The 23,431-nt window shown below is 38.2% G+C and overlaps 1 protein-coding gene across 6 annotated transcripts in view; it reads right to left on the reverse strand.

The window, feature by feature from the left end:
• The window catches only part of NBEAL1 (neurobeachin like 1), a 78,025-nt gene that overhangs the window by 38,311 nt on the left and 16,283 nt on the right, over positions 1–23,431 (reverse strand). For 4 of the 6 annotated variants that reach the window (XM_014265038.3, XM_014265037.3, XM_014265041.3 and 1 more), the window contains exons 4-17: positions 18,624–18,785; positions 17,255–17,336; positions 16,944–17,071; positions 16,029–16,111; positions 13,835–13,920; positions 11,994–12,300; positions 10,684–10,790; positions 7,267–7,353; positions 5,743–5,826; positions 4,138–4,236; positions 3,456–4,036; positions 2,724–2,856; positions 2,042–2,161; positions 577–880 (exon numbers count right to left, since the gene is read on the reverse strand). In XM_014265038.3, coding sequence (XP_014120513.2) covers positions 577–880; positions 2,042–2,161; positions 2,724–2,856; positions 3,456–4,036; positions 4,138–4,236; positions 5,743–5,826; positions 7,267–7,353; positions 10,684–10,790; positions 11,994–12,300; positions 13,835–13,920; positions 16,029–16,111; positions 16,944–17,071; positions 17,255–17,336; positions 18,624–18,785 — 2,363 coding nt within the window. The remainder of the gene's footprint in view (positions 1–576; positions 881–2,041; positions 2,162–2,723; positions 2,857–3,455; positions 4,037–4,137; positions 4,237–5,742; positions 5,827–7,266; positions 7,354–10,683; positions 10,791–11,993; positions 12,301–13,834; positions 13,921–16,028; positions 16,112–16,943; positions 17,072–17,254; positions 17,337–18,623; positions 18,786–23,431) is intronic. The other 2 variants (XM_014265042.3, XM_014265039.3) reach the window with 1 other exon arrangement.

A 23,431-nucleotide genomic window follows, 5' to 3' on the forward strand; every position in this document is an offset into this window, starting at 1 on the left:
TCAAGATAGTTTTGTTTAGCAATACAAAATATTTCCTTTAAATGATGCAAGTGTTTTAATGCCAATCTATAACAACCTTGAGTTATTATGCAACTTAATACCTTTCACACTTTGAACTGTACGACATAGCTTTCAGAGTATTTTCTTCAAAATGACCACTTAATTATTTATTCTTATGGGAAAATCCTCAAGCATATACCACCTTTAAGTGGCCTAACAAATAAGGGCAATATTTTCAGAGTCTCTGTAAACACATGTAGGCAAAGGGTAGCAAAAATTCAGAAATTTACAAGCGAAATTATTAACTAATGTTTTAATTTTGCAGGTCTGCTCATATGATAAACAGATGAGCTTAAGCAAATATAACATTTTAAAATCAAACTTCATAACATACTTATTAAATGTTACACTTATTTTGCTTTAAAGCCCTCTCACTTAGGTCACCCCCTGTCAAGCTCTGCAGTTCTTCTGGATTGTAAGTTCTTCATTATGTGTCTGTGTAGAGCAAAGCTTAATGCGGTCTTGTTCATAACTCATTCCTTTTACTGGGCTAAAACCAGAACAATCACCACTTACCTGCTAAATATAAAGCTTTCACCTGAGAAGGTTGCAGTGCTTCATGAAAGACAATAACTGATCCAAGTTGGCCCTCCAAAGATGTTGGACACCCCCATTCACTGTCCTGAGTCCCTGCTGAGATCATTTTGCTGATGAACTCTGGTTTTCCAAGCACCCCTCCCCAAGCTCCTGGAGCGAGAATGCCGCCAAGGGACGTCCGGTGGGGCATGATTGGGGAGGAAAAAGGGGGATCTGGTATCTGAGAGGGAGGAGGAGTTGTTGTTCTTTGACCAGCTGAACCAATGCAGCAAGAAGTGAAAGACTGGAGAGTCATACATGGAAGAAAGAAAACAAAACAAATATTGTCAATCTACGCTTGAATCTGAAGACTGCATCTAACAAATCTTAACTAAATAATTGAAACCCCAAACAACAAGTTCTACCAAGCCTTGAAGAGCAAGCAATCCATCACAGTGGGCCAAAAATCAGAGCATATACTTCTCATAATAGGAGAGAACACCCTTTTTCCAACTAAGAGCAATTTGGTTACCTCAAGTGCTGCATGGCCTCTGGCAGAAGCACAGCAGGAAGGACAGCTCCTGATACCCTCTGTAAACACTCCTCTTCTGCATTATATTCCAAAATACTAGCCCAGCATGTCTGCTACTGCACATTTCTCATATCAGTTAGTCCATTCAAACAGATGATCTCATGGTAAAATTACCTGCCCTACTTCTAGTTACGTTGAGATTTATAATGTTTATTCCACAGATGGGCCAAAACACAGGGTTTTATCTTGAAATGAAAACTACACTTTCTCTCATTTTAAAGTAAGTTTTATGTTGATTGTACCATTACAGCATGCAAGTTAACTGTTTTCTCAGCATACTTAACAAAATATCAAAATAGAACTTAGAAAAGAGGGAAGAATGTTGGGTATTATAGCCCAGTCTAATATAAATTTGTTTCCCAAAAGGAATGAACAAAGCTTACAAAGGAAATTAAACATGATATACATTCATTTTGATGGGTAGCGTATTGCTAAATGTGTATGCATCCAAAATGGTTAGATTAACTCCACATAGAGTGCTTATGCAGTTACTAAAGGAATGAGGAATAGCATATTAAGGAAACACTCAAAAAAACCCCAGTAAAAATACATGAAAATAACGGGGAATATTCCCCATTGAGTACTGTTACAACAATCCTACTGGTAGAGCTGCCAGTTATTATGAGGTCATCATAAATTATGGCAACATGCTCAGGCAATTATTTTGAGGACAACCCCACTACTTAATGTCACCTAGTGGACTTTTTTGTTTTTAAACAGAGATGACTAAGCAAAAATTACTTAATGGTTAGTTATACTCCAAAAGCATAATTCTGGACAGTATCCATGGCTGAACATTACTAGCAGCAGCGTGAAGAACCCCTGCTGTATGAGAGCTCATCCTACCAGGCCCTGGCTCAGAAGGGAACTTACTTCATTCATAGCAGGGAATCGAAGCGGGGCAGAGACCTTCTGCTGTCCATTGACATAGATATACACGAGGCTCTGACCAAAGGGCCTCTTCCCAGGCACGTGGACAATAGTTATGTTGTGCTGGTTAAGCAATAAAAAATAATTAAGTCATTATCAAGAGCAGTGAAATTACTATATGAAACTATTTAATTTTATATCTACTACGCTGGTGAGGAAAGCACTTAAGAAAATAAATCCAAAGCATCAAAAAGAATATAACAAGAACACCTGCCGATTCAGTTTCAAAGTAGTAAATGTAATGTTTACATATAAACAGGCTTTGGAAGAGAAAGATACAGCTCTTTCACAGTAATGCACATCAGTTTTTAAGTACAGGAATAGAAAAAAGTAAGGCAAAAACAGCACCACAGCCATCTAAGTTTGTTTTAATTTAATATAAAACCCTCTAATGCTGTAACAAACTTAATAAAAAAAATGCCTAATACACATGCATAAGTTAGCTCAATCAACAACTAATCTATGTGAAAACTGCTTGTATAATTTGAGATTAAAACTGCTCTTATGCAATGAATTACCACAATATTATAAAACAGATTATTTGTTAAATGATCAAAAAAACAATTTTGACTTCTGAGCTAACAATACAATCCTAAACAAAGTGTTTGTCAGTATTAAATCTTACCCAGAGAGAGTCAAAAAAACAATGGTCAGGCAGCATCACTGTTGCATATTCCCTCTTTGTGCACACTGCAACCACCAATACCCCTGAGCACGTAATAAAGGCTTCAAACCCCATACCACTTCCTGTAAAAAAGCTACAAGAGACACACAATCAAGGACTTGCTTCATCAAAACCACCACCTAACAACACACTCATTAAGAAGAAAATCCACAACAAAAGTTGTGTGGTGGTGGTGCAATATTTAGTATGTGACTGTTACTTATCTTATTAAAAGAAAAAAAAGAAAAAAAAGAAGACCAAAGAAGAAAAAAAAAAGATCAAAAAGATTTTGTTTGCTTCTATTAGTACCTAAGAAGTTAAATTACATCAAGAAGCATTCATGTCAATATGCACTATTTAAGCACCATGAAGGTGCCTTATCACTTGTGCACTCATACAAATCCAGAGTTCATTAGATTTGCAACATACTGTGTGAGAGCTTACTCTGGTAAACCTTCCCACAATTTGGAGTTATGGGTGTTGAAACTGCAGATGACAAGACATTACAACAAAGGAACTACACTAAAGTTCTGTAACAGAACTTGGCTGTGTTGACAGCTGAAAGCTCTCCCTTTCCCAGAGCAGCATTAAGTATTGCCTTTGATGAAGTTAAGCAGAAGCAGCGCATGCCACGGTACCAAACGCCACAGGGCACAGATGGCCCAGCCCTGCAGGCTGTAGCAGTAACTGTACCTGTAGAGCTGCTTCCTCTTGCCACTTTTGCCCATCGAGCCGGGCTCCACCCGGTCCTGGTCGAGGCAGAGCCAGGCGTTGAAGGAGAAGGCGGAGCCCGGCCACCTGTGGATGGCGGGCAGGGCGATGCCGGCCATGCTGTGGTGCAGGTTGAAGTACTGCAGGGCGCTGGCCAGGCCCTGCTTGCGCGCCATGGCCAGCAGCGCGCGCATCACCGGCACCACGTAGGGGTGCGCGCCCCGCGGCTCCTCCGGCCGCAGCAGCCGCACCAGCTGCAGCAGCTCTTCTGAGCCCATGGACTGGCTCCCCAGGGAGCCCAGCAGGGCAATCAGGTTCTCTGCACAGGTGCAGTGCAGCACCGAGTGGGAATTGAGGGTCTCGATGATGCGGATGACCATGTTTGCGTTGACGCACGTGGCACGGCTCTGCCTGTCAATGCAGCAGATTCGCCTCAACCAATTGGAGATGAAAATCTGCAGCTCGTGGGATTCTAGCTCTGGAAGCCACTGGATGAGCAGCAATAATGGCTGGACATTACTAATGCCTAGTATCCCAACAGCCATGTGGTCACCTTCAACAGCCTGAAAAACAGCAGGGAACTCAGACATGAAACACAATAAGACGGGGCCAGAAGTTCTGTTGAAAGATGAAAGATTTCTGCTTCAAAGCAAGCACAGCTCACCATATTCATGAGTTCCTCCAGCAATTCCCGTGACGGCTGACCCAGTGATTTCAGTACCTCATATATGTGTGCATACCCAATCCTCTCCTTGAAGACCTCCTGAGGATAAAAATTCCCATCTCACTAACAAGTAAAATGGACAAAAACTGCTTGTCTACTGCAGCAGGTAGACAAGCAACTTTTAATTTTAATTTAGACAGTTTAATGCAATATTAGACACATAATAATTAGAATGTAATAATTACAGGTTAGAAATCTATTTTTGATAACCTGTTCAATCTGTCTCTAGAATGCTGCAGATGAGAAGCATTTCACTGTAGCACACAGATAAATAATAGCTCAGAGTTGTATTTTATTAATTACATATATAAAGAATATAACTACCTTGGTATAACCCAAATGTTTATAATATCACAATGAATAAAGAGCTTAGTTTTTCATCTTTTTAGTGCAAACTACAGCTTGAAATGTTTGCACTGAAAAACAGAAATATTCAAATATTAATCTTTCAGTAAAAAACTTTCCTAGAGCAGAATAAAAACCACCTTTCCTAAAAACTTTAAAAAAATTAGAGAAGTGTTCCACAGAAGTTTTCCTGAAACTAACGATTTTACAAGAAAAAAAATCAACCAGCAAAGTTCAAATGGTAGTATCCATTTATGGTTCAATTATTAAACAGCTAATACATCATATGGAATGGATACTCTTCTCCTGGCTCTAGTTTGTGTTGAAATGACTTTTTTTAAAAGAATAAATCTTTCAGCAGAAGTGAGGTGATTACTTAGGTAAACATGAAAAGAAAAAATACACATATTGCAGTAGAAGTACAATTGAAAACTCTGACTCTCTGTGAATCCCAGCTAGGCCCCATCTCCAACACACAACTCTTCCCAGGCTTTCCAGAGTCAGTGGAGAAATAAACACCTTCAGTAAAGCTCTGGAGGAGCATAATAGATCCTATTGTCTCTCCCTTAGGCTGTACTGCAAGTAGCAAAAAAATAAATGATTCCCACTCCTCCTTCATCCTCCACTGGACAGTCACATCCCTTTACCTGTGCCAAGTCCAGGGAACCATTCAGCCAAGGGCTGAATTTAATTAACTCAGCAACCCAGGAATAAATATACTGTTTTTCCATGGGCTCATCTTCCAGTCAGAATCACAAACTAACCACAACCTATCCATTTACCAAATCACAAGAATAACTACCAGGGAAGGGCACAGGGCAATAGCATGACCACCATCTGGATAGCAATACTGTCTTGGCTTGCTTTAAAGCCTTATAAAACTGCAACACAAACAGCTGCCTGAAAATTCCTCTAAATACCCACTAAGTCTACCCCATATATCCATGAGACAAGTAACAATGTCCTTTCTTTACAAAGGTTCCAACTGCCAGCATACTCAAATCTTCCCGTTTTGGTAGAAAGATGACTCAGTGTTCAGCCATTAGGCACATATAAAGGGATAAGAAATGCTAATCAGCTATTCCTATCTGGCATGAATGTGTGAGCACAATCTGCTCATCTCCATTAGCAAGATCCATCAAGGTACAACTGGAAAAAGATGAAGAAGCTGCAAACAGCCCTGTGCATAGACACTGTTACCTTTGCAGCTGGAGACTTGTGCATTACTGCTGTGAGGGCTTGAATGGTTGACACTGCCAAGGAGTCCAGGTGTCCCTGAAACACCTGAAAGGAGCAGGTACAGAAGTCATCGAACACATGCAAAGACAGTTCAGCTCCATCATCCGTGCTGTGCCCTCCTGCCAGGAGGGAAACCAAGAGTTTGCTAACATGCTTCAAAAATCATCTCCCCACCAGCCAAAATTTCAAACCCCACAGCCTACAAGGAGTTACATCACAGTAGACAACTAACCACAGACTTCAAGAGGAGAGAAGCATTCGCAACACAAACCGCACCTCAAATATTCTGATGGACAAACAAGTTTTCCTCATGCGTCTAATGGACAACCTCAAGAGGGAGGGAGGAAAACAATTAGAAATTTCTTGCAGCGTGTGTGCTGCTGGAAAATCAGCATCTGCAGTTCATATCAAGTGACTTATTCTCCATCCAAGGCCCTGCAAACCAATGCAGCACAGACACATCCCCAAAATCTAAGAGATAAGTCACACCAGCACAGTTAGGTGGCTGCCTCACCCATAGCCTCACTGCATTGATTCAACACCTCTCTCCCCAATTTAAGTAACCTTTTGAGGGTTTTTTCTATAATTCTTGTTTATATTGATATTTCTATGATGGTTTTAAGAACAAAAATGTTGGAGCACTCTTTTGCATCCATCAATAAACCTAATTAGCAACACTGTACAAACAAATTTACTGTTTCATCATCTCTGAAATATATTTGCACCTCAGACATATTTTCAAAGTGAAATGTCAAGAATTCAGTGAAATGTCAAGATTATTAGATGTGACGAAACATTTACATATGGTTAAAGCGTTGTGCTGTGTCCAAAAAAGCCAAAGCTATTAGTTAAAAACCACAATTTGTAAATAACCATCCCTTGTATTCAGCTTTTTTTTACATTTTTAATCAGAACAAATAATTCTACTATAAAATTTATATAAAAGTTGGCATTTGTAACTTTCCACAGTATTTGGGAAAGTGAAGCAACAGGCTATTCCAACCTCCCTGATTCAGCCTGTCCATTGTTTTGTGAACATCTGTTCTTGATGACAAGCTAAGAACCAGGACACCAAACACAACCATTGAGATCTCACAAACAAGGCCCCAGAATCCAAAACACCACAGTGCTGAGACAAAGAGCAAAAAAGAGGAAAAGGAGGGGAAAAAGAATCACCATCAGGTTGAGAAAATTAATTTGGATCTCATTCATGTGCTTCACCTTTTCCTTAAAAGAAGCATAACTGATGTTCATTCTATTGCCCGTATCTGCAGTTTGAAGCAGATGAATAAAACAGAGGCTGAATTCAATCTGTTATTCAGAAAAATTATTTTCCAGTGACAGGAAATGCTGATCTCTGCAGCATCAAAAGTTCATCTTGTTGCAGAAGGCTTAAGGAGGATGGTTAAGGTGAAGCACAGGAGTCAATTTTCCTGTGATTGTGTCTTGACTTCAACTGAAGCAAAATACAGTTTAGGTAGGTACCTGGTCCTCATTCATTTCTGTCAGTAATTTGTTGGTGAGGTCTTTCTCACTCTTGTCTGCCACTTTATTGTTAGCATTTAAAAACAGCTGTTAGAAACAGAGACAAGAATAATGGAAATAATTGCATTAAACAGTTACCTGCAGCCAAATCTGTGGAGGCTGCCTTATATTTGTATTTCACATACAAAAACAAAAATGGGGAAAAAAATACTGATGATTACATTGTATTTTTGCAAAAGAGTAATTACTTAAAAAAAAAAAAAAAGGAAAGAAAATATGTAATCACTGAGACAAAGAGATTTATCTGGAATTTGTACTCATCTCTGGCTTAGCAACTGTGATTTCATTCACAATAAGCAACATGACAGAGTTCTAAGAAATTTACTTGTAAGAAATACAGACAAGAGTGGGGCATTAACAAGGAAAAAACAAGGATACAAATGTTTCATCATTTTCCACTTATGTTTCAGCCTAGGTGAAAGCTGAAGATACCTAGACAGAATATGTTCATCTTCAAACAGCACAGTAGCAGAATTTCTGGGGCACAAAATCTTTGGGACAGGAAGAAGGGCAAAATATCTCTGCCATCATCCTAAGAAGCAGACAGGTTGCAAGTAGCTTCAAATCAAACATACACCTATACTGCATCTTCAGCTAAGGAACTGCTCTGTGTTCAGTAGCTAAATTCCTAGTCAGTACCTGAATTTGACAGTTTCAAACTCACCCAAATTCATAATCAATTGCAGACAATTTGTGTGCCAAATTTAGCTGTAACGCAATCAGGACTAAGATTTACCTTCTTCTGTTTTAAGATTCTATTGAGGTATTAAAAAAAAACCCAAAAAACTCTGATCAACATGTTTTAAAAGTTGCTTTAAAAAATATAAACCCTTTCCTTCAGTGGGTAAAACCTAAGCATTTCTTGTCCCACACACACACACATTTTGCTCCATTATCTGCTAGCTCAGTCTCCCTGAAGAGGAACAACCAGAGACATCAACTTCCATAAATTTGGCTAAAACAAAGGACAACACTGAAGATATTACTTTGACTTACATAGGTGTGAAAGCACATTGCTAGAAACACTTTGAAAGGTACATCACAGTCAAGAGCACTCAACAATGCACAGTAACTATAATATGTCTCAGAGGACTATAACATTAAACAAACGCAAACGGAGACAATGAAAAAATAAAGATGTCATCAAACTTTTGGTATGAGTTGCTTCATTTCTCATAAGGCATGTGAAAAGGAAAAATAGATTTCTTTTTACAATGTCTACAAGGTTTTAATTTTTCCATTTAAAAGCTGTTAAAAAACCACATTTTTTTCTTTTAATCAGACATACTGTTAGAGGTCATTTTGCTTTGCTCAAAGTCTGACCTCTGAGATAGTTAAACAAATGAGAAAAGATTCAGCACTGACAAACCAGATTGTTAAATGACTCTCAGTACAGAATAAGCACCTCCTGATACCTCTAAATTACAGTCCCTCTTTATGGATATCACTGGCAAAAAGCGACATTCAGATCATCAAAACTTAACCAAGCAGTTTTGAAAAGCTTTTGTGCAGATCTCTAACCCTAAAGCATAGCTAAGGAAAGACAGTTGCCTATGAGCCTTAAAACCAGCAAACAAAGAAAAAAAAAGGATTTACATCTCAGAAGATTGTAATACTGCAAATGATTAGGAAGTATGAGTAGAAATATAGCTTTAAACACCCCAAGTTCTTTGGGATATCTAGAGCAGAAACAGTGGTATGGATTTGCTTTACCCCTCCTTTCCATAGAAATTACTTGCATTTCAAGTTTGCAGAAGATCCAATCGCTTCCTGAATTTCAGGTATGTGTATGGACTCTCATGCTCTCTGCAGAAATGCAGAACATGCTTTCCACACACAGTTTGCTTAGGAACCCAGTAGCAATTTTCACAAAATAAGGAATAAAATCTAGAACTAGGATCTCCACCCCAAGCTAATAAGGAGAAATGCTAATTCCAAAACTAACTCAACCTTTGCTATTTATCTTTAAAAAGAATGGAGACACAGTATATTTGGAAGTACAAATATACTGCAACACCTGCCCTGCCTCTATCTCTCCCACTTCTCATCTCTGGGGGTATTTTGCCTGTGAAAGGCTAAAAAAGTACACTGTGTACCAAACTGGCAGCACTGATCTCTAAACAACCCAGTGATATGTGAGTCTGTACCCCTGGAAAAAACCTTAAAAGAACATATCTTGTAACATACAGACAGACAGAATGAAAATAAAAACAGCAAGCTGCAAGAAAAAATAGATCAGCTGTTCCCGCTTTCTTGAATTCCACCACTTGTTTATGAATGCAGGAACACAGCAAAGAGTTTCCATGAAGAGGTAAATATCACACTGCTGATGATTTGAGAAGAAACTATAAAATGAGCTTCTTATCAAGTACAAGGTTAGTACAAAAACAGGCAGATTCCAAAACACAGGAGAAGAATGGAAAGGTCAAACAATGTATTTTCAGAAGGAGATACTAAAGCTACAGACTATTTAAAACACTTCAAAAGTCAGTTGGCATTCTGCCTCTAATTATAATTAGGACATAATCCAAACACATTTATTTCTAATACACATTACACATTCTAATCCAAAATCTAAATGGATTAGAAACAAATTGTACAGTGTAGTTAGCATTAAATTATCTAACATCAGAAGAGCGCAAAACAGCTATGTCACTAACATATCACAGATCACAATAACATATCACAAAAAGAAATAGTGCAGAGAGTTACATCATATCTGTGTTCTTTCACACAGGGAAAAAATAAAATCAGTGCAATCAGGGGAAGTTTGCAAATTATGACCATTTGCAGCTCAGATGAAAACCCTAGATCCTATGTAGAAAAGGAAAAATTGAGGAGCATTTTTAACAGCTTGAGCTCATGTTTTATGTCAGCCACACACAGGATTCAAATATTCTGAAAGACTTAAAATGGGAGACCAGAAAGATTCTTCTAAATGGAAAAATTCCTCTGAAATTAGAATTCAGACTTTCATCTGGCAGCAGTTGTTAAGTGACTTTCTAATGATCCAGTTATAGAATATAAGAGAAACAGAACAAAATAACAAAATCCCACAATAAAAAGCCAAATAAAAAGGCAGGTGGGATTGATTTTTTTAATCAGACATACTGTTAAGGGATTACTGTGCTTAGCTCAAAGTCTGACATCTGAGAGATTGTAATAGGTAGGAAAAGATTCAGCAGTAATTCAAAGATTGTAACACATTTTAGAGACTGAGCAGGGTCTGCAAAGGTATTTTGGTCAGGACTCAAAGTATTCATTGCTTTAACCACAAGACAGGTGAGACACCTCCACCTCATTAGTAATAATAAAAGGCAGGGTTTGTTAAAAATAAGCTGATAAGGGAACGCTTACCTTGCAGTTCTGCAAGAGTCGAATGAGATGCTCAAAGCAGTTACTGTTAAGGAAAATTGCCTGCAGAACAGGCCTATCTGTGCAGTCTAACATGGCTGTGATGGTATCTATAAAATTAAAATAGAACTGGCATCAAAGACAAAACACATCCCAAATCCATCAAGCATTTTTTGCTGCACATTCTACAATACACATCAGGAAAAAATGATACAAATTATATTATCTGCAATTTTGATCAAGAATGATATGCATTTTAAGAACAAATCACTAGGCCTAAAGCTAAACATTTTGACACATTAAAGACTACCACAGACTAATATTATGGAGAAATTTTACCAAATGAATATCTTTGACTGCTTCAGGGCTCTGTTTCAAGTAATTTCCAATAGTGAGTACATAAGCAGCATCACCTTTCCTTTACAGCACATGAATGTTTCTTTCCTCAACAAGTAATTACTCTGCATTCTACAGCAGGCTTATAGGGTAAGCATTCTCCATGGCCACAATACTACTCCTCAGTTTTCTCGGAAGTATGGGAAAAGAAACACCTTTATTTCCCATGCTGAACATCAAAATGGGAAAAACTCAAAGCCCTGAATTCTAACACAAAAACTTGTACCCAACTCTTTCAGACTATTACTGCTGGCCAATGTTTACAGTAATGCCATTTGAAAATCAAACTATCACAAAATAACACCACATAGCTATTTTATTACAGAACAATTTTATTCTGCAATTACTAAGGTTCTGATAAGCTTCACTTCTTGCCTAGCAAAGTTTTCCTCTTTTAATGAGACTTTCAGCCTATGAACCTTGACGCTGGTTAAATGGCAGCAATCTGATATGGTTTCTTCTGGTTTTTTTGTTACTAAATTGTTGAAGAGGTTTTACAGCGACTTCTGTGAGCCAGAGAGAAGTTTGATAAGAGGATCCATGTTTACCCCTGAAAGAATTTTCTACCAAGGTCACTGACATAGAAATCAAGAAAGAGAGAAGGATAAATAAGAGAAATCTACAACTGCCTATTCCAATAAGCTCTCTGTTTGTCTTTCCTGACCTATGAGTAAAGTGTAAACTTATGAGCTTTGTAAGAATGTATAAATAGCATGCATGCTGTATTAAAACCAGGTTTGAAGCCTCCTGACAGTGGAGCATTGCTTCGTTTTGTGGCCCTCTCAACTACGACAGTAAATAATTAAAACAAGAAATATCTAAGAAGATATGCTAGAAATTTTTAAATTGCTTAGCCAAGTCAATATTTTTTGCCTTAGAGTTATTGTCAGAAATACTGAAAGGAACTGTGTACTCACTCAGCATTTGGATCTGCAGTGCTATGAACCTGCTCTCCCACTGCCTGCATCGCCTTGCATTAGGTAAGGCTGAATGGTCTGAGTTAAGCAACTTGAAATAGTTCTCCAATATTGTACTTGTCTCCACCTGGCGCTGGTCAGAACTGCTGGTGAGGAGGATATGGACAACTTCTGTCAGGCACTTCAGAGTCAGCTCTGCCTTCCTGCTCACTTCCTCAGGGTTTCTGTCATCCCAGTTGTCACAGTCTGCTAAAACACGCATCAAGACTTCCATGGTGGCAGGGGATACTGCTTGAAGAGCATTCCTCTGAAACCCATTAAGGCAAAAAAATTATTAAGAAAAATAAATTTAGAAGAACTTAAATCTCTTCAAACCAGCTGTGTCTACTTGACTGTCATCTGAACCATGCAATATGCATTATCCCATCTACTAATGCTGTGTAGTTAAATAAGAAACATTCTATTTGGATTATGCTGAAGGCTACAGATGAAATGCATCCCATATTGTTCACTTAAATGTCTCTTTTTCAAAGGGAATGCTTATATAGAAAAGGAAATACAATTTAAATCTGTGTTACAACATTCTTATAAATTAGCCCTGATAAACTGCTAATTTGAGGCAAACCTTCACCTGAGTTTTCATTTTAGATTATGAGATTCATGACACTTTAGACCGTGTGGTGAGAACACACTCATCAGCAAATGTTTGCCTGGGCCCTGAATGCATTTTCCTCACCTTTCTTCCTGGGGGCCTGACTGCCTAGGCTCAGGGACAGGAGCCTGAGCTTGTGGTGAGCTTTGAGAAGCCCTGTCAAGGATTCTTTGCCCCCTGCAGGGAGCTGAATTCAAGTTTTGGCTCTCAACCCTTTATTGTTTGATCTACACAGCAGCCATGGCCATGCCTGGCTGTGTCATGTCTTGAACCTGACCTGACTTGACTGCAGCTTGGCCTCGGCCCTGCCTCATGGCTATGGATGGGGCTGGCAGCCACTGGCCTCCTGACTGACCCTAGTTACCACCAGCAGAGCAAACCCTTACTCTGATGTGCTGACCAGACTTCCTGGCTTCACTTTAGGCTTTATCACCACAGCCTTGTCTAGTGGGCTGGGTTGGGCTGGTCCATCCTGGTTCCAGCCAGCACAGCTGCTCCCATCACTGGGTGCAGTGAGATTGCACCCTTTGCTGGTCAGGAAGCTGCTCCTGGCCATCCTGCTCAGACTCCACTTGCCTTCCAAGATGGAGCAGAGCCTGGCTTTGCAGCTCCCTGGAAACCTTTAAAAACACTCTCTTGGAGATCACCAGAAGTAGCAGCTGCTTGTGACCAGACTAAGTAGGACTTTACAGGAGCCAGGTGAGAAAGTGATGCTGGCTTTGCTGCTGATGAATACCCTCATTTCCTCATGTTCTTTCAAAGACTTCAAACAGCTTCCAAGCTGTAACACCTTCCAAGCTGTAATGCCCCATGCCCCCTACTGAAAACAGCTTACTTTCAGCATGGGGAAGTAAGATAGATCAATTCATGCATATGAACACAAAACTTCCATCTGTGCAGGTGGAAATTCCTAATTTACTTATGCACATTTTTTCTTAAAGATTGCAGTAAATTCATATGCACATGTAGCAGTTCTAAACAGCAAACTTCTATGGTTACATGAAATTGGGACCCAGCTTTTAGCATTTAGGTATTATTGCCCAGAATGATCCCAAAGTTGCTAAGACAAAAATAATTAATCATGGATAGTAAATTCTTCTAATTTACAAGTTATGGAGTATTTAAAAATCTTAAACAAAGAACAAGCATTTGGAGGTTTCAGCAGCTGAAAAGTTCAAAGTATCCTTACCTGACCACCAGCCACAATAGCTCCAAAGAGATGCAGCAGGCAACACTTTAGGCTTTCCTTGAGATGTTCACTTTCTTGAAAGCATTCTGATTAAATAAAAAGGAGATTTTTCTCAAAAAAAACCCACCAACAAATAATAAAAAATCCCTCCTCTATTCCCTGTTACCATACAAATTAAAAAAATAAAATCAAGGGTATTATCTCCACTTTGTTTTATATAACTCAGACACAAACACACCAATTCCAGCATTATCAAAGCAATACAACATTACCACATTTATCAGGAATTCACAGGGCCACACCTTCAGTTTGCATAAACTTCCCATGCCAGCTGACAGAACTATAGACACACAACTTTTGCTCTCAATTTGTAATGTAAAAATGAGCCATTTTGTCCATATTAATGAGAAAGAGAAGGATATTCTAACACACAAACAGTTATCAAGCATGATAAAGTTCAGAGAAATTTTGGCATGAAAAGTCTGATGCCATATGCAGTGCAGGTAGCTCAAAAAAAAATAGTCTCTGAGCTTCCTGACTTTAAGGCAGATTGTCAGAGAATCCTGTGCAGATCTGTAACCTTTCTAGCAGTAATTTCTTTACTGACAACTATCTTGCATCTCTTCTCTTGGCATATCTGATGGAAATTAGTCCCAGACAGCCTCAGTGTCTCTTCTTAGCAATAGATATAACCTGGACATTGTTGTTATAGCAATAACTCCAGACATAACACAGCAGCAAGAAACTACAAAGGATTATTTATGGAAATGCCACTTATTGGAAAGTAAGATTTTATATAATATAGTATATTACATATATTGAGCCTATTTTAAAAGAAGATTGCAAAGCCATTTTTCCAATCTGTTCTCCAAACAGAACAAAGCTTACTTAGACGATCCCACTGTTAGTGAGCTAGTAGCACCACTCCTTGACTTATAGCCTCTGGATCTTTACAGAACTATTGACAAATTGAAAAGAGCAGTACCTAGCAGATTGTGAATAAATCATCAGGCTGGGCAGACTAAAACCACCCCCCTCAATTAGTCTGGGCACGGCAGGATGCTTACGGCACATGCTCAGCAATTCCTTACTCTGTCCTTTCTGCCAGGTGGCCAACAAGCAGAGGAGTATCTGCTAGCTGAGGAGCACACTTTTAGCTCAGTCACATGATATTGCATTTAAGAGACAGGAGGAACCACAGGACAATGCACTGAAGGGAGAGGAGAGAACCTATAGATGATATTCCTCAGTAGCAGCCTTCAGAGTGGGTTTCCAGTGCTCTGGTATGTAGATAAGGGCATTTTACTGGCAGCAACAATTTGGTCTTTTTGGCAACTATCCTATTTTTTGTAAGCAGCAATGGAATCTCAAAGAACAGGAGCTGTGACTCAAACCTAGAAGAATCAAATTCATAAATGCTACCACTCCATGAATATAATCTCTCTCTTATTTTTTTCCAATTAAAACTAGTTAATGGATAGCTGCAAAAAGGGCTGATTTCACTCCTTCATGGCCCTTCCCTCCAGCTTGTTCCTGCTGCTTCAATTCTGTAGGCACTAGCACTTTGGTATGCTAACCTGGCAAACTACCTGGGCATCCCACATTCTTGAGATTTAAGTACAGAATATGGACATGTAAGCTCTTCTCTTCCACGCAATCTGTAATCATAAGAACACACGAATTCCAAAGTAGCCATCATGATATTTAATGACTTAACCAGAGAAAATTGTTTTCTAAACTCGAGGCCAAGGAGCATTTGCTAGTTGAATGGCAGTTTCATTTTTTCTAGTTGTTAAAGCATACTAAAGAGACAGAAGTGCATGAACACTCTCCTAAGATAATTTTTCCATGAGTTATCAGTGCAGTTACTACAGGGATCGCATGTGCAATCACTGTGTACCACAATAAAAAGAAAGTTCACAGAACCAACCCTAATAAACCACGTTAGGCACTGAAATAAAGTCTAGAAATAAAGAAAAAGGCTTTCAAAGATGAGCAGGGATGACAAAATAGTGATGCTGAAAACAAAGAAGAAATAGAAAAACCAAACAAAGTAACCCACTACATTCAGTCTCAGAAAGCAAGTAAATGACTTGAACATTTTCAGGCATGCTTAGGAGAAAGTTACTTGGGCTCACTAAGTTCATTCCTCCACAGAAAACCATATTTTAACAGGATGTTAAGTAATACTTACGGTAAAAAAAAGGGACAAACTCAACAGTGAGGGAAGCTGGTTTATATTTCTGTCTGCTCCTTTCAACTGTACTAAGGAAACGTCTGCAATTACATTAAAAACATACACCAAGGAAATTAGACATGATACCTTTGTTTATTACTTACTTATTAATTTATTACTTATAATGTGAATTTATAATATGACATAGTAGAAAATGCTGCCATAAATCAGGAGTTATCTTTTACCTACAGGATGAAAAAGAATAGTGAAGTAGTATTTCATCCTGAAGACATGACTCACGGCTAATCTCATATTCAGTCTGCACTTAAAAATATTTAACATTTTACAAAATGGTTTAGTTAAAAAAATTAAAATTAAAAAAAACAGCAATCTCTTATTTAATCCATGCCTGCTGCAACTAAGCCACCAGCTAGAATGCCACATTTGTTGACCAAGCAATTTTAAATGGGCAGAAAACATTATTATGAGTTCATTAGGCTGGTGAGAACACACAAGCAAATTAAAGGGCTGTAATTCTACTGCTACACTTATAAACTTATTTTCAAAGATATAAGTTATCTACACTGTGAATTTCAATAACTTCTTTTACCCTATTTCAAGCAGGTCTGCCCACCACATTTCTTTTGGCTTCTCTGTTCCCCTAATTAAGAAAAATGGTCAGTTTTTGGAAGGAGAACGTAATGTAAGCACCTTTGTGGTGATCAGTTACAACCAATCACCTCTTGATATACCCTCAAATTTAATTTTGTTTTAATTTTAGTACTAACAGCAAAAATATTATAATTTTTGAAAATTATTTAAGACATCCAGTTTGAGAAAGCATAACAGGTTTCTGTGGTGTGATTCTACTGACTGATGGTTAAAGCTGTCATAAAGCAGAGCATTTAGCATACTGTGCTAGTCCACACATACCCTGCAATTCGCTGCCTCCAGTTCCGATAGGGATCATACAGGCTTTCACAGAAAGCCAGTGCATGTCTCACAAACTCTTCTATGGGGGTCTGATCCTCCACTTCTTTTTCTTTTGTTTTGCTTTTTAACTGAGGAGAAAAAGAAAGCTATGGTCAGAAAATTTCCAGAAGTTGAAACTTTATCTTGATCTCCCCCAGAGCAGCTCTGAGCCTATGAATTGTTCCCCACTATTACTGAAAGAGCAGATCACATAAAAAGCAGCAGGAGGTATCAGATGGCAGAAATACAGATAGGAATTATTAACCATGTACCTGTTGAATGTACAACGTAGTCATGGTGATAACATGGTTAATGTATGAACACATCCCAATCTCTTCCACATTAGCCAAATTCCTGCAAAGACAACATAAAAACCACAGATTGTACACAGTGTACCATTTGAAGCTAGTTCAAACAATGTTTGTTTTAGCATTCTGTCTATATTCATACAAAAGGATACCGGCATTTCAAAAATAGTCTCCAAAGGACTGCACATACTTAAATGTTTATTTCTGTCACCATTACAGAGCTCACGAGTTTTCATCTAACAGGAAGAAAGATTCAAGTCACTCTGCTGCAGGCCAATTCCATCTGGAATTTGGGGTTTCAGAGGTTAAGCAAATTCCCAGGACACCCTAAATAGAAAGCTCAGAAATGGCATCTGATAACAAAGACAATAACTTCCACTTTACTAATGCATACGCTTTCTAAAACTTTAGGAAACATGTAACCTAGAAACTTTAATTTTCTCACTTTAAATTCCCTGGAGCAAAACAAACACCTAATAAATTACTTTAGAAAATAAAGCAACAACAACTAAGAATTTCTCAGTTTTGATGTTACAAAGATCAGATACCAAAGTGATGACATAGGAGAACTTTTCAATAAGTAAAGGTGACACTAGTTTGTAAATCAGAAACACATTACCACCATCCACTCAGCTTATACTCAATCCTCCATGGTATTTAAACACTGCCAGCTCTTCAAATTGTTTCAGAGGTAAGGTGAGACAAAGTATTCAAAAATGCTGCTTCAAATACTCCTCAGTAAAGGAGATTCTCTATTATATTCTATCCCCTTCCTCTCTCTAACAGCATTTTGCAACAGCAAACTGAAGAAATAGTGAGGAATAGATTTGTGTCAACAGAATTACACTATCAGGCAGAAGTTTCAGAAGGAAATCAACTGCATGAGTAGTGTAATAATAAGTTTCACAAGCTGTTTATGGAATTATAAGCATGTTAAGAATGTGAAACAGTTCTTCCTGTAGAATTCTCTCAAGTTATTTCATAGCTACCAGTTGTTAGAGTGCACCTTCTCTTTTTAAACGTATTTCTCATACGAGGTACATCATATCTTGAATTCCCATAGATTTATCTTCTATAGCTACAAAGAATTTAGTGTTTAAACCCCTTCTATTTCTATTGCAAACATTATTGCTAAGATGACTGCATTGCTCCCCTCTCTCTCTTTTATTCTCCCTGCCATTATTCTGAAGATTGTGAGAAGAGTTATTTCTCTGTATCTACTGGAAGGTATCAAATCACTTATTATGTGTCATTAAAATCTATATTTATAGGCTGCATCAAGATTTCTTAACCAAAACAACAACCTTGCTGAGGTACCAATTTGAGCAAATACCTGCAAAGGATGATAAAGAATTTCACAAGTAAAAGTGACAGAGTCTGCTGCTGCTCTTCCAGGCCATCTGACATTTTCTGGACACACTGTAGCAACTGGAGCCTGAGGACCTGAAGAATGTTATCAGGAAGCAGCGATATTCCTGGTGGAATGTCATCCACCCTGATGAAAAAAGCCAGACACAAAATTGTTAATCATACATGCCAAGCTGCCAATCGATTCCCATGCTCTCATGGGGTGTTCCAGTGAAGTTCTGTGGGAAAGGTCACCCAGCTGACACATCACAAACAATTCCTAATGAGCCACAAGGCACTGTCTGGTGGCAATACATCAGTCTGAGCTTTCTTTTCTCCAGAAATCAACTACATAAAAAAAAAACAAACTTATAATTCAATAAGTGGCTCCTAAATCCTCCTCCAGTCAATGAGCTGCTTTAATTGCCACAAAGAAATTGCATGATCTTCATCAGGTAAAAAGGTGATCTGGGAAATCCCCAGGGACAGTCACAGAGGAATGAAACATGAGAACAAAACATACTTGGAAGAACATTTTCTACTTTCTACTGAAGATTAAAAGTGTCCAAATACATGAGATGCCAATTATTGCATAGTTATTGAAGCCCAGTTGGTATTCATCCACAGTGAACCTCATGTTGTTCTTACATAAATTTCAAAAAGCCATACAAAATTATCTTTTGCCTATTGTTTTCTGCAAACTAAAACATTTTTGGAAACACACCAGTGAGAACCAAGACATGAAGAAAAGAATAGGATTATTTGTGGTTTAATTTTTTTTTTTCCAGTGATCCAAAACCAAAGAAGAAAATTACCCAGGAACAACCACAAGGAAACCCATTTCAATAACAGTATAGAACACTACAGAACTGTAAGAACATGTTTGGGGTGAGAATTGTTTATCCACTGTTGCACATGCTAAAAACAGTTAGCCTTTGGCAGCAGCTAGTTAGCCTGGCACATCCTCTATGAACTCTACATAGGCAAAGGAAGACACAGGCAAGAGCCTTGGAGCTTACAGAAGCCTCCAACATGGCCAAAGCCAGAGGAAAGCTACAACAAAAAAATTCAGCAAGCTCAAACCCCCACTAATACGCAGCTGTGTACATTGTATCTATGTGAGAAAAACCACAAAAAAGGAGTGTAGAAATGCAGTGACTGACCCTATACAATATGACTCTAAAATGTGAGGAAAATGGGGAACAACCCATTGTTTAGCTTCCAATGTTGAAAAGGAAGCCTTTATGGGAGGGAAAATCAGAGGCCCAGTTTAGTAAAACACCTAGACAGATGTAAATGACAGAAAGCTCCCATATCCTAGAAAACAAATGTTACCTACACTTATACAACTACCTACTTCATTCCCTTGCCCCTTCACACAGTTGTGCAATGTGCTTTTCAGATTGTGGAATTCAGAATCTCAAGGGATTCAGAGCACTGTAACACAATTTAATAGCCGAGGCTCTAAACTGATAGCAACACTAACCACAAAACTGAGAGCAACTGTTTTTTTTTTTTTTCCAACACAAATGCCAAGAAAGAAATTTTAATTTCTGTGATAGCAACTTCACCCCTCAAGATGCTGGCAGATCCACACTCTCCAGAACTACAAACATGGTTTCTCATAATCTGATAACTCAGATTCTGTACTTCAGATTCTGATAATTTCCACTCAGTATTAGGAAAACCGTAATTTTTGACAGCTGAAATCATATTTCCAGAAGTTAATTCCCTAAAATGGCCAACAAGTTTTTTTCAGTAAGACCATGAAATGCTCTACAAGAGAGCAAACAACATACCCTTCATGCCTCACATCCCAAAGAATGTTTTCTTTGCAGTAGCTGCCTGTGTTGCACAACCCATGAGAATTTGAGAGAGATGTGTGAGACCAGCATGAGAAATCCAAACTGACATTATGGCATTACACAAAATTAATATACTATAGAGTATATAAATAAATGTAAATATTTGTAACCAATCAAGCTCGTTTTGACTCCAGACCAAATGACTACTATACCACCAAAAAACCTTAGATTTAAACAAGGATTTAAATTTGTTGACATGTAGTACCAATTTTCCCCAACCAGAGTCATTGTTTAAAGCAAGTACTCTAAAAGGATGGAAAAAAATTAATATAAATCTGACATTGTTACTTGACTGTTGGTACCATACCCAAAAATATGAGTAAGAACTTGCCATATTTGGGATCCTTTTGTTTATCATTTCCTCAGTAATGTTAACATGGTCATGCAGCCATACAAACTCTGTCAGGTGTGTGGAAGGGAACTGAACCCCTCCACATCAGAGTCACCTATTCAGCTCAAACACACACTGGGAACTCTCCTCCCCCAGCAGTAAAAACTGCTGTGGCAAACCAGGCTTTACTTTCCAACAATCACCATGCAATCACACAAACCCTGTAGTCAGCATTCCTACCATGATTTCTGCATCATTTTTATGTGGGTTTGAAGTCAGCAAGTCATAAAATACAAGGTTTCTATGGTACTTTGAGCTTCCTTTAAGCTCCTTTGCTCAAGATCATGCAAACCAAAAGCAGAAAAAAAAGTATGACAAACACTCTGGAGGCCTTTGTTACTTTTAAAAGTATTGAATCAAATGACAATTTCTCTCCCATGAGGAGAAAAAATCCTCACACCAGCTGGTAGAGATTTTATCCTTTTTATGGTAAATACATAAGACAGATACATGTTTTGAGGGAAATAACAGATAGGTGTGATGGCCTTTTGTGCTCAATGATCAAACCATTCATCAATGAGCCATTTCACACAGAGTAGAGGCACTAAGAGAGGGGTAGAACTGAAGCTGTATAAGCCTATAAGCTGCATAACTGTATAAGCTCTACTTATACAGTCAAATCATAGTGGGTACACTCACACACTATATTTAGAGGTTTCCTTATTCTGCACTGCTTAGCATCTTCCACATTTCCAAAGCAGACTTCAGGAAATTAGACATTCTAATTTATAGGAAAAAAAACCTTATGAGTTAAATCAGCAAGTGACAGTGCCAATTAAGAGTCCTCCTTTCAGGAAGGAAAAAACCCAAAACCAAAACTGTAATAGAATCTTTACACTTCTTAACAGGTATTTTCTTGGATGCTAAAAAGCCCCACATATGGTTTATATTGACACAAATGTCATGCCTGTAGTCCAAAAAGTTAGTTGTGTCCAGAAATCTGTACAAGTCTTCTCCCTAAACATTTTCTCATTATTTCCTGGCATTAGCCCTTCACTACACAAGATCTTGCAAGCATACAGCTGTAAAACACACCAAGATTCATAGATGGAAAAAAAATATATTGGTGCAGTTTCTCCATTTCGCTAGCATCACACTTTTTTAAGACCAAGACCAACAGACAGAATTAGCTGTCTAATAAGGAATCAAGTTAAACAAAAAAAAAAATAAAGTGAGTCCACAGGGTCCTGTGGCCCCTGCAGTCACTGGAAATCAGCATTTGGCAGTTCCACGCTGACCTACTTTTTTTTCATGGGCCCAGTAATACTGTTTTTGCAATGTAAAGGTCTGCAATACAAATTGACACAGCCCAAAAAGACGCCACTTTCACATGCCTGATTATATCACAAATGCATGTATGGGCAGAAACTGCAATTCTTCATTAATTCTAGTATCTGATCACCATGGGTTTGCTTATTGCAGACATAAAAGCACAGGAAGGATCTGCCTTCATCCCTATGTTGTTTTGATGCTTTTTCTTTGCATCTGTTACACAAATGAGCCTAAATCCACATGGTTCTATTCCTCCAGACTAAGTCACTAATCCTGTCATTAAGCTCAGAAAAACACACATTATTTTTACACTCACTAAAGTCACCATTTATAACAATGAAGATGCTGCTACTGTTCTGCATAACTAAGCTTTATGTTGCTGAAAAAAAACTCAACATGAAAACCATGAACACATACACTAAAAACCACTTAAACTCAGAGTACAAATAAATTAAAAAAACTTTAAATCAAAGTACCAAGAGATTTTTATCTTCCAGTGTTCATATTTCAATACTAAATAGTATGTTAAAGATAACCTGTGTCAAAGGAGAAACTTTCCTCCTTAACTAAACATAGTAAGATGCATTTTTGACACTAGAAAGAAATTTTCAGAAAAAGCACAGAATTACCTTGAAGGTCTTGCTTACTGGTAATTCACTATATATTTCGCTCTCATATAGGCATTATGAGGAAAATTTTAATACAAAGAGCTGGGAAGTCCAGGTTTTATCTGCTGAGATGCAGTTGCAGCATTCTTCCTTTCCTTGTAAGAGTTGAGGCTATCACTTGCACTTCAAACAGGATCTGATCCAAAGCCCATTAAAGAATTTCCATTGATTTCAACAGGGCTTGGAATGCAGCCACATGCAAGGAGCACCATTCTGTGCTTTCAAACACCACTGGTGGTATCAGCTATAATACTGACACCAGCTCTCAAGAAGTCTGAATCCTTTACATTTGGTTTTTCTTAAAATCCCTACTTCATCCAAGCACCTCAGAAGCAAGAGAAAACATCCAATGCCTAAGTTTTTACTCCTCATTTTCAAAGTTAGACATGAAAACACAATCATGATAACACAGCATACACATTTAAAATACTAAATATGAAACTCTGAAATTAGGCTCCAATAGATTCATAAGTGGGAGCTTTTGGTCAGCAACATGAGGGAAGTCAGCAATACTCTTACCCTGAAGTCTTCATGGATGCAAAGAATTCACCCTCAAGTCTATAACTGGTGCATATTTTAATTTTTAAATGCTTTCAGC

This window comes from Zonotrichia albicollis, chromosome 10 (assembly GCF_047830755.1).
Source record: "Zonotrichia albicollis isolate bZonAlb1 chromosome 10, bZonAlb1.hap1, whole genome shotgun sequence".
NCBI classification, from domain to species: Eukaryota; Metazoa; Chordata; class Aves; order Passeriformes; family Passerellidae; genus Zonotrichia; species Zonotrichia albicollis.